The sequence below is a fragment of the Nothobranchius furzeri genome, chromosome 11 (genome assembly GCF_043380555.1).
Source record: "Nothobranchius furzeri strain GRZ-AD chromosome 11, NfurGRZ-RIMD1, whole genome shotgun sequence".
Taxonomy (NCBI): domain Eukaryota; kingdom Metazoa; phylum Chordata; class Actinopteri; order Cyprinodontiformes; family Nothobranchiidae; genus Nothobranchius; species Nothobranchius furzeri.
The window spans coordinates 27,259,651-27,272,121 of NC_091751.1; the positions used below are offsets into that span (position 1 = coordinate 27,259,651).

Consider the following 12,471-nt stretch of genomic DNA (forward strand, 5'->3'; position numbering starts at 1 on the left):
AACACTACCAAGCATGGAAAGAACACCGAAGAGCAAAACTGAAAACACAATTGTCTAAATGGAACACGATGAATTACACACTGAATGTATGACAGTGCCCACTTTTCTCTGAGACAAACATTAGACATCACACAAATGTTGAGACAAAACATTTTATTTTTACAGTTAACCCCCCACCCCCTCTCCCATTAAAGCACAATCATGGGGCATCATGCCTCCGGTCTCTGTCTGGCCAGAGGGCCTCATCAACATCACAGGCGATGTCCTCCTGGTCCAAACAGCGCTGGAAGTACCGCCTCGAGTGCCTCACGAAGCCCTGACAGGCCTCAAAGGCCACATCTCTACGAGCCTCCTCCATGGCTTGACGCAGTGGGACCTAGCTCTGTGGATTCCTTTCGTACACCTTCCACCTCCAGGCTGAGAAAAACTCCTCAGTGGGATTGAGGAACAGGGAATAAGGTGGAAGGTACAAAATGGAAAACCGTGGGTGGTCCTGAAACCACTCATGCACCTGGGTAGCCTTGTGGAAACTTACTTTTCTGCTGCAGTCCCTGATTGCAAATTGCTCGCCAGACCCGAAAGTTTAGAGATTTGAATATTTGTGTGTTGCTGATCGAAGCTTTGAGAATTTATGTGAGAAGTGTGTGTAAACCTGAAAATTGTGTGCTGTGTTTTGACAGCAAGGTAATGTGAAATTGACATCAGAGTGTAAAGGAGGAAAATCAGAGTTCTAATATGAAAAGGAAATCTTAAGTAGTGATAAACTGAGTCAAGCGATTGGGAACAGAAGTAGAGGTTGTAAAAATTGTGCCTCATTTTTGCTTTTTGAGTTTAAGCAATCGAAAAAAAAAACATGTAAGTGATGATCAGCAGAGGCGAGCACCCCAGGTCAGTCAGGTGGGTGCTAACACGCCAACAAGGAAGGCTCAGGAATCACGTTGCAGTTAGCTGTTTTTCTGTTTCATACTTGCAGATGAGCTCGTTGTCCTTGTGCATGATTGAGTGTTAGCAAAGCTCCAGCTGTTGGACAGATGTCCTTTTATGTCAATACAGAGTGCAAATGACGGATAGGTGCTCAGGCTCTGCAGCTGCATCTGGTCTTAATGCACTAAAATGGGACGGGAATCAAATAGTGTCTCGTTGAGATCACAAGTTCCGTTTTCATACTAAAATCCTTTATTTAGTTATTTTTTTCAAATATTAGAACATCAGCATGTGCTTTTAGTGATGGAGGTCTATAAAGGGCTTCAAATTATTTGTATCTAGTGGAAAAACTTGCAGCACAGAATGAGTGGATGTCGGTTACACGGACCTGGTTTGGGTTTAAGGAGTCTGATGCTGAGCAGAAATATATTCTCAGTAAAATATTACAGGTGACATTTAAGTCATATTTGCATCAATAGCTCGTTAACGCTAATTCCCTTAAGTGCCATTTGTTTTCAACACCGGATGACACACAGGCTTCCAAAGCTTTCAGACGTCTCCTGTGATTTAGTTTGAGCACATTTCCCTCTGCATTTTTCAGCAGTTTGTCCTGTTTGTTAAAAACGTTTCTCCTGCTCCACGCTGACGGTGCACACTGCGGCGGGTCCGGTCAGCTGACCTGAACACTGATCTGAGCGCAGCCCAACGAGGTAAAAGAAACTAGATAAACGTCCATCTTTATTTTAATACAATCTACATAAAATCATCTTACCTGCAGCTATTCACTGTTGACGTAACACTTCACGTCTGTGAGCAAAATAAAAACATGAAAAGTGAACAAAGGAATCAGGAAAGCAGGAAGAATTGTTTTTTTCTCTTTTCACTTAAATTAAAGCAATTTAGAATTTTGTGTTTTAATCACATTTATTTTATTAAAATATCTTCAGCTTTTTTCATCTTATGAATTTTTGTGTTGCACTGGAGAAAGAATCCTAACAAAATGTTTTAGTTTTAAGTTTAATTTTAATATTACATTTGTTATGCAGCAATTCATCTGGTATTTGTGAATGCTCAATGTCTTTCTGGCATAAATAAACAGAAGAAAGAATATGTCGGATACAGATTTTAGGCGATATGGTCATTTCCTACCCGACAGGTAAAGTTCTGGTGTGAGGAGCCTCATCGAGGCTTTTACTGATTGAAACTTTCTGTGGAGCTTCTACATATCTGCAACAAATCCTCGTATTTTTCTTTCAGATAACTAGATTCATTCTGGTTGGTTTCACCAGTCTGACCAGTAGTGGAATAGCTGAGTTTGTAGCTGTGTTACACCGTGGAGCGTTCCCATTTTACACAACTTCATCCTCTCACATTCTCAGCCAGAGGTTATCAGGTGAAAATGAAATGATGTGATCCTCCACCGTGAATTTGGAAATGATTTAAAAATATCTTCTTTTCCTGCAGGTACTTTTCTAATCCACATAGCTCTCTCAGGTTCATATACTATTAATACTCTAAATTCTTGACTTAAATAAAGCTTTTTAACAAGCTGAATGTCCACTTTTAGACCACTCAGAGACACTTACCCACTAAAATCAGTGGCAAGGGAATAAACATCTATTTAACAACTACAGGCCAGTATCACTTCTTCCTCAATTATCTTTTTCTTTTTTTGTGTGTGTGTGTGTCCTGTCTGGCTGTGAAGGGGGGGGGGGGGGGGGTCCACAAAAATAAACAATAATGAACAAGAATCTGCATCTAGACCTGCAGAAAGAGAGAAAAAAACATAAAAAATTAACAAAAAATGGGACACAACAACAATATAACAAGATCAAGCTATCACTGCGTCAACTTGATGAAGAAATATATAATCAACATTGTTTAACTGAACAATCACACAATAATAAATCACAGTGCATCAAGTGCCCACCATAGCCTTAAGACATGTGTTCAACGTGCCCAAGTCCATACTTATGAGAGCACCATGTGAGCACCTGTGTGTGTACACGCGCTTGTTTATGTAAAGTTTCTCTATAGGAGCGCCCAATAGAGAGTGTGAGAGGCCACAGATCTGCCCCCTAAAGATGTGCAGGAGACAGAGGGAGCTCCAAGTCCCAGAGATCCAGGAGCTGCCCCAAAGCACAGGAACTCCAGGGAGACTGCGACCAGAAAAGCCCCCGCTCCCCTCGAGAGGCGCAGAGGATCGCCCCGGGGGGCCACAACCAGCAGCCGGCAGAGTCCCGGGACCCAATGACCCGGAACCCAGGGGAGACCACCCCCGCCGGGGACCCAGCAGAGCCCAGGGACCCAGACCCCACCAGGCAGCCACCGGAATTGGTCAGGCAGATGCCAAAAATCTTAAACTCCCTGACCAGGGAGCCACGACCCAGGCAGACCAAGGCAACACACTCCACACCAGGTGTGGCAGGGAGAGGGGAGACGACAATCTATATCATCACAAGAAGTCCCAGGAGAAGGGTGGAGTCAAAGGCCCCACCTGACATATACAGTCATACACAAACACAGTCGCATACTCCCTCATGCTCACACATGCACATACAACCAAAGACTTACAAAAATGCATGCTGGACACCCACTCATGCTCCCCATACACACCCTATTCACTCTGGTCCTGGTACTGCTGCACATTGGGTACAACCATCACCGGTTCCAAGAGTTCGACCCTTTCTGCTGGAGTGCTGATGAGCAGGCTCCCCCGCCCAACGCTGAGCACAGCAATCGACCACCCCAGACCCCAACCGGACGGCCGGATCTCCCTCCTAGCCTCCCGCCCCAGGAAACCAAGTGACAACAGAGGTGTGCTAAGACCCCTAGTCTCCCTCTGCCTGCTCCAATATTCTTCCTCAATTTTCTAAAATCCTGAAAAAACTATTTAATATCAGACTAGAAAACTTTTTAAATAAACATGAAATACTAAACCATAGTCAGTAAAGATTCAGAGAAAAGAGGACAACAGCACTTGCAATAATGGAAGCAACCGATGAAATAATTAATACATTAGAGAAAGGTTAATATGCTATTGGAGCATTTATAGATTTTAGGAAAGCTTCTGATACAATAAATCACTCAGTTCTCATAAACAAGCCACAACAGTACGGCATTAGGGGAATAGCATTGGAGTGGATCACCAATTATTTATCTAAGAGACAACAGTTTGTGAAAATGGATGATGTCACTTCTGAAAGTATATGGGGATTGCCTGTGGTGTCCCCCAAGGGTCAGTATTAGGACCTGCTCTATTTAATATATATACATAAATGACATTTTTCAAGTCTGCAAAACTCTGAAGATGATCTTATTTGCTGATGATACAAATTTGTTCTATGCTGGAAATGATCTCAATGAAATAATTAATATTATTAATAAAGAATTAAGTAAACAAAAAAATGGATGAATAATAATAAATTATCATTGAATATAGAAAAAACAAAGGTGATGTTTGGCAATTGTAAAAACAAAAAAGAAGTATGTATAAAGATTGACGATGGAAAATTTGAGAATGTTAATGAAATCAAAATTTGGGGTGTGATACTGGATAATAAACTCAGTTGGAAGCCCCACATTAGACACATACAAACCAAAGCAGCAAAAAACATTGCAATTATAAATAAAATGAAGCAACTGTTGGACTGTAAATCACTCCATATTCTGTATTGTTCATTAGTTCTGCCATATTTCACTTACTGTATAGAGCTTTGGGGAAACAATTATAAAAATGCACTACACCCACTATCAGTATTGCAAAAGAGGGTAATACGTGTCACTCATAAAGTTGGGTATCTGGGTCATACAAATTCTTTGTTTTTACAGTCAAAATACATTAAACTTCAAGACCTGGTTCATTATCAAACTGCTCAAATCATGTTTAAAGCTAGTAAGCACTTATTGCCACCTAATATTCAAAAGCTCTTCAACCAGAGTGATGAGAGATATCATTGTCGAAGGACTAAAAATTTTAAAATGCCCAGGGTAAGAACCACTAAAAGGAGTTTCTGTGTATCAGTATGTGGTGTGAAACTGTGGAATGGGCTGCAGGAAATACACAAACAGTGTCCAAATATAAACAAATTTAAGTCACTGTATAAAAAAATGATAATTAATGGATATGAAAATGAGGTTCTCTGAGGTTATGGAAACTATGATATTGTCATTATTATTTTGCTGTTGTTATTATTGCCATTGTTATTATTATTACTATCACTAGTACCATAAAATGTTAATGCAAAATAGCTCTCATTAGTAGCATACATATGTATGTATGTATGTATGTATGTATGTATGTATGTATGTATGTATGTATGTATGTATGTATGTATGTATATATGTATGTATGTATGTATGTATGTATGTATGTATGTATGTATGTATGTATGTATGTATGTATGTATGTATGAATGATGTATGTATGTATGTATGTATGTAAGTATGTATGTATGTATGTATGTATGTATGTATGAATTATGTATGTATGTATGTAAGTATGTATGTATGTTTGTATGTATGCATGTATGTATGTATGTATGCATGTATGTATGTATGTATGTATGTATGTATGTATGTTGTATGTATGTATGTAAGTATGTATGTATGTATGTATATATGTATGTATGTATGTATGTATGTATGTATGTATGTATGTATGTATGAATGATGTATGTATTGTATGTAAGTATGTATGTATGTATGTATGTATGTATGTATGTATGTATGTATGTATGTATGTATGAATGATGTATGTATGTATGTATGTATGTATGTATGTATGTATGTATGTATGTATGTATATGTATGTATGTATGTATGTATGTATGTATGTATGTATGAATGATGTATGTATGTATGTAAGTATATATGTATGTATGTATGTATGTATGTATGTATGTATGTATGTATGTTGTATGTATGTATGTAAGTATGTATGTATGTATGTATGTATGTATGTATGTATGTATGTATGTATGTATGAATGATGTATGTATGTATGTATGTATGTATGTATGTATGTATGTATGTATGTATGCATGTATGCATGTATGTATGTATGTATGAATGATGTATGTATGTATGAATGATGTATGTATGTATGTATGTATGTATGTATGTATGTATGTATGTATGTATGTATGAATTATGTATGTATGTATGTATGTATGTATGTATGTATGTATGTATGTATGTATGTACCGTATGTATGTATGTATGTATGTATGTATGTATGTATGTATGTATGTATGTATGTATGTATGTATGTATGTATGCATGCATGTATGCATGTATGTATGTATGAATGTATGTATGAATGTATGTATGTATGTATGTATGTATGTATGTATGTATGTATGTATGTATGTATGTATGTATGTATGTATGTAAGTAAGTAAGTAACTTTATTTGTATAGCACCTCTCACAGACAAAAAGGTCACAAAGTGCTTCACAAGTTAAAAGGCAACACCATATAAATACAGTAAAATACAGCCACAATATACATAGTGTCAAATACAACCAATCCGAATGAGACTAAGTTTAAAATGCCTGGAGAAACAAATGGGTTTTAAGATTGCTCTTAAAAACATCAACTGAGTCGATTGAGCGTAAAGACAGAGGTAGCTCATTCCAGAGCCTAGGAGCGACGGCCTGGAATGAGCGATCTCCTCGTGTCCTGAACCGAGTACGTGGGACCATTAAAAGGTTTTGATCCAGTGATCTCAGCCTGCGAGAAGGCGTGTAAGGGCAGAGCATGTCTCGAACATACAATGGAGCCAGACCATGCAGCGCTCTGAAAGTCAGCACAAGAATTTTAAAATTGATGCGAGATGAGATTGGAAGCCAATGAAGAGCTTTTAAAATGGGGGTAATTTGGGCCCTTCTGTTGTCACGGGCCAGAATTCTAGCTGCACAATTCTGGACTTGTTGTAAGCGGGACAGCTCTTTTTTGTTTAGACAAGAAAATAAACTATTACAGTAGTCTAAACGGGATGATGTAAACGCATGAATAATCAACTCAAGATCAACTTTAGACACCATTGTTCTGAGTTTAGAAATTTCTCTCAAGTGATAAAAACAGTTTCTAGTTAACTGCTTTGAGTGATTTTCAAGAGACATTCCCTTGTCAAAGAAAACGCCAAGGTTTCTAAGCGTAGGTTTTACAGACAAACTCAGATCACCTAACTGCTGGTGAATCCCTGGAACAGCATTATTGGGGGCAATCACCAGTACTTCAGTTTTGTCAGAGTTCAGCCGTAAGGCATTTGCACCGAGCCACTGTTTGATTCGCTCAAAACAAGATAATAGAGAATGCATTTTTTTTTACCTCAGAAGGCTTGAAAGAACAATACAGTTGAAGATAATCAGCAAAGAGATGATAGGAAACATCATCGGCAAACTCCTGGATTAGGTTTCCTAAAGGAAGGATGTACAACAAGAACAAAACCGGGCCCAAAACTGAGCCCTGGGGTACTCCACACCGTAGATCAGTTGGGTCAGACAGGATCTGGTTGACTGAGACACTTAGGCTTCTCCCGGATAAATAGGATGTAAACCACGCCAGGACAGAACCTGACAACCCAACCAACTCGCGGAGCCTACTCAGCAAGATCTCATGGTTAACCGTGTCGAATGCGGACGAAAGGTCTAGCAAAACTAGGACCGTGCATTTCCCAGAGTCTGCAGACATCAAGATGTCATTGGACACTTTAAGCAGCGCAGTTTCCGTAGAGTGGTGCTTACGGAAACCGGACTGAAACCTGTCGAAGACATTGCGATCCTGTAAGAAGGAAACCAGTTGTTCAGATACCACTTTCTCTAAGACTTTGGGCAGGAAAGGGAGTTTTGATATCGGTCTAAAATTTTTAGGATCTGTTGGATCCAGGTTAGATTTTTATTTTTTATTTTTTATTTTTTTGTATGTATGAATGTATGTATGTATGTATGTGTGTAGGTAGGTATAGATGGTAACTTGTGAAGTAAATTAGTAATGTGAGACAAGGGGGTGGGATTGAATAAACACTTGCTTCTTCTTACTCCCTTTGGACAAAGACTTCTTTTTTTATTGGTATATGTTTTCTTTTCCACTATGTTCATAGATTTTTTGAAAATATTTTGTCTTATGTTCAAATAAATGTTTCAATCCATCAATCAATCAATCAATCAATCAAAATGACATCTATATTTCTTTCTTTAACTACACACTGTGATAAACACCATTTGGAGGCGGCACACACACTTTCCAGTTTTCTGTGGAGTGTACAGAGACAAGCATCCGCTGTGGGTGGGGCCTAAACAGCTGCTTGATCAGGTGAAGGATTAATATTTCCCTTTATGCTGAAATAGTATTTAAAAGCAAGCAGCAGCTGGAGTCCTGTGGCATCAGAGTAAATGAGGAATATGTTTCCTGTGCCACAGCGCAGCACTTCCTCTTGTCTGATTCATAAGGTCTAATATGAATATCTAATTTCCCTCTGGGATTAATAAAGTATCTTTGAATTTGAATGTTTAATTCGAACTCTTTAATAGGTTAGATCTGTAGTTTTTATTTCTGTATCAGTGTGACATGACCACAAAACATTGTACTAAACAAAAAAATCGAATTCAATTAGCAGTCGTAGCCAAGTTCAACAAATCCATGCAGATGGATTTATAATGAAAATAGTGAAGTTATGTGAACATGCATCATAAACCGCTATGGTGTGTTTAGCCATCGTTCTGCGACTTTTACCTGCTTTTTTCTCAACCTGACAACTTTAATCGGCCATTTAGTTGTTTCCTCTCAGTGTCTCACACACACACTGTAGCATCTGGGCTCTTCGCTACTTCTATAGCAGCACATTTTCATGCGACTGCTCAACTGAGTTTAATTAGTGCACATGTGTTTCAGACTAATGTCTGCATGTCAGAAAAATACCAAACGGGTTTATGCATTTTCATGCTGCTGGGCCTGTAAAGACCTTCCGTTCTCTCGTAAGTTTTAATCACCACCATGTGCCACCTGCTGACATGCACGGGTGCCTGCAGTCTCATTAAAATGTGAACTCTCTGCAATGTTTTCTAATTAATTGTGTAAAAAAATCATGATTTGAAAATCAAATAACATATTTGTCCATCATCAAGCAACCTTAAGGTATAACCGATCATTTTCTCATCGTCATGCAGACATTTTTCAAATGTATTGTTATTTGTTTATTATTATCGATGAGCATCATAGATCCTGGAATTATTGCTTCATTTTTTCTTTGAATTGATTTCTCAAATAGGACACGTTGGAAATAACTTTATAATTTTAATCTATGTGATTCCAGAGATGTTGTTTCTCTGGTAACTGGAGAGTCGTGGAGAGCATTCTGGTGTTTGGTTCCAGGTTTATTTGTCCTCCTGCAGATGAGTATTCTACCACCAGCGTTCTGCTGAAGCCAAAACAAATGTCATCAATAAGTGTTGGAAGTGACTGAGAGAACATGCTCGTCCATGTCGTTCTGCTGTGATCGTGCACGAGCCAGATTGCTGCTTTGGGTTTTGGAGTCTTGGCCTTCCAGCAGATGGTCTTCAAGCCAAAGAGACCTGGGGTGAATTCTCAGCCCTCACGGCTCTGCTGCTTTGCACCAGCGGACTGATTAATGATCGAACTCTCCGTCTCTGTTTTTCTTCTTTCTTCCACAATTTGACGTCACTCTTCCATGCCGTCGTTTCACATGCAGACTGGCAAACTGTCTATTTTCTTGTTGTCAAAGACACAAAGAGAGAAGTGTGAAATGTCCAAAAGCTGCACTGTTTCTGCATTTCAGATGAGCGATTACTGTGGGTGAAAAGCTGGATTCCTGATCTGAAACAGCCAAATGTTTGTTCAGTCGGTCACTTTCATGGCAGACAAACGCTTTCTTTGATAGGTTTAACTTTCCTTTCTTCCCCGTCTCTCTGCAGAGATTTACCTGCGAGTGGAAGATATGAGGCTAGCGAGCTGCTTTCGGACCGTTTGCTTTCTGCTGCTGGTAAGCTCTCACACCTCAATTCTCTGGAGTCACAGTGAAGTAAACTTCTTACCCTCCTCATTTGTATGCAGAACCCGTGTGCAGAGCGATCAGTGTGCATTAAATGAACAGGTTCAATTCATCAGCAAAAAACCTCATGATTATTTTCCTCTACCATCAGGATTGGGTTATTTAATTACCTCAGCCTTGCTAAGAGGAAAGATTCAGACTTGCATTTGTTTCTTTGTGTTATTGCTTTTGTAAAATTACTGGTCTGGAGACCAACGAAAATAAAAATGCTAATTCTGTGCACATTATCGTGTTGTTATGCAGAGTCCATTTAGATGTATTGTTACAGTGAGCACTATCATCAGCAACAGAATAGACGCACAGTGCGTCACAGATGCAAGTTCTTGGCTAATTTGGAAATTAAAAAGTTTAAATCAGGCGTTTTTTGGTACTCTGTCATATAACGTGCATCTAAAAACTATCGTCTTACACAAAGCATAAGAAATTATATAACACAAATGCAGTGGAGATGTGAATGTTGATCTGAGGTTTCTCTGCATTCATCACAGCTGAGTGGGGCTGTGTCCTGGCACATTAACAGTGAGAAGCAACATTAATAAGACTAATGCACTTGCTGTAATGATCAATCACACATCTCAGCGAGGCACTTAAGAACCATTCATCATACCTGGTGGCACTTTTAGTCATTAAACCCACAGCAATTTAAAAATGATGGTATTACAGTTAGATTTGTTTTTAGATGGTGGTGGGTTTACAAATTACAGGTTTGGGAATGATTTATGTTGCAACAGTTTTTTTAACATTTTTACACATTATTAAGTAATTAACAAATATTCAAAAATGGGAATTTCTGTGATTAATGTTTATTGATAATATAATATAATATAATATAATATAATTTTATATTATATTATGTAATATAATATAATATAATACAATACAATACAATACTATACAATTCTATATTATATTATATTATATTATATTATATTATATTATATTATATTATATTATATTATATTATATTATACTATATTATATTATATTATATTATATTATATTATATTATATTATATTATATTATGTAATATAATATGATATCATATAATGATAAATGACCCGCACTTGTATAGTGCCTCTCAGAGTAAGGACTCCAAGCGCTTTACGCTACAGTGTATCATTCATACATTCACACACACATTCACACACTGAAGGTGATGAGCTACGATGTAGCCACAGCTGCCCTGGGGCGCACTGACAATAATATAATATAATATAATACAATACAATATAATTTAATATAATATAACATAACATAATATCTCAATATATAATATGCACTGGCAGTTTAAGGGTTAATGGTGTTTTGCTGTGAATTAGAGGAAAGCTTGGACGTGCTTTTGAAGGAAAACAGAAGATATCTTTCGTTTATTGGTGGTGGCCTGGTGGTCGTATGTATGACGTCATTTACTTCAATGCTTGGGAGTGACATCATATGTACGGCTGCTAAACTGCTACACGGGACGTCGTTTCTCACTTTAAGAGGGGGAAGGTAAGAGTATTTTGATCTTCTTCTGACTGATGGAGTTGTACTTTTCATATGTGATAAGACATGTGGACACAATCCTTGCAAAGTGTTCCTCAAACCATTCGTGAAATGCAAATATGTAAGCCTGGCACTCAGAGAGGCTTAATTTTCAGCCAACAATCAAAAAGAAAGAAAGAGATAAGTCCCAGCAATATGGTTTCTTTATCTTTCGGTAAGCAGCTTGATCTAAATCAGCATTTCACACCAAGCACTTTTTTATTTTAACACTTCCTCCAAATACAAACAACAGAGAAGTATTAGGATTCATCTGGAGAAAACCAGCTGCTTTTCTCCTTTTGTGCACATTTTAATGAGAAACACACTCATGGGAAGATCAAGGAGACACTGTGATCACATACACTGCCTGTCCAAAAAAGAGTCGCCACCTGGATTTAACTAAGCAAATAGGTACGAACCTCCAATTGGATAATGACTGCATGGGCCATTATCTTTCAGCTGGCAACAAGTAAGGTGTGATTCACTGAAAATCCTTTTTTAATGATTATTTCTGATTATAATCAGACAGAGTTTTTCATGCAGGTTGAACAACTCCTCCACCTATCTCCTGCATTAGCTTGTGATTGTCACTCAACATTGATGGACTCACTCATCTCAGAGGAAGGCTGTTGTTGTTTTTACGTCCGAGAATTAGCAACAGACGTCTCGGCTAGCATAAGTTAACCGTTAGCATTAGCAACTTCACCACATAGCTACAGGGCTTGTTGCAGTTGGTCAGGTCTAGGTTCAGCAACAGGATGTGCTCCAAGAATGAGGTCAGCTTACTACCTGAATATCCTGAATGACCGGGTTATTCCATCTTCCTTGATGGCATGGGCATATTCCAAAATGACAATGTCAGGATTCATCAGGCTCAGACAGTGAAAGAGCGGTTCAGGGAGCATGAGACATCATTTTCACGCATGGATTGGCCACCACAGAGTCCAGAC

The 12,471-nt window shown here is 38.3% G+C and overlaps 1 protein-coding gene across 2 annotated transcripts in view; it reads left to right on the top strand.

The window, feature by feature from the left end:
• calcr (calcitonin receptor) overlaps positions 1–12,471 on the top strand; it is a 96,633-nt gene that overhangs the window by 40,206 nt on the left and 43,956 nt on the right. For both annotated transcript variants that reach the window (XM_015955852.3, XM_015955853.3), the window contains exon 2: positions 9,860–9,927. In XM_015955852.3, coding sequence (XP_015811338.1) covers positions 9,883–9,927 — 45 coding nt within the window. In that variant the 5' untranslated portion in view covers positions 9,860–9,882. The remainder of the gene's footprint in view (positions 1–9,859; positions 9,928–12,471) is intronic.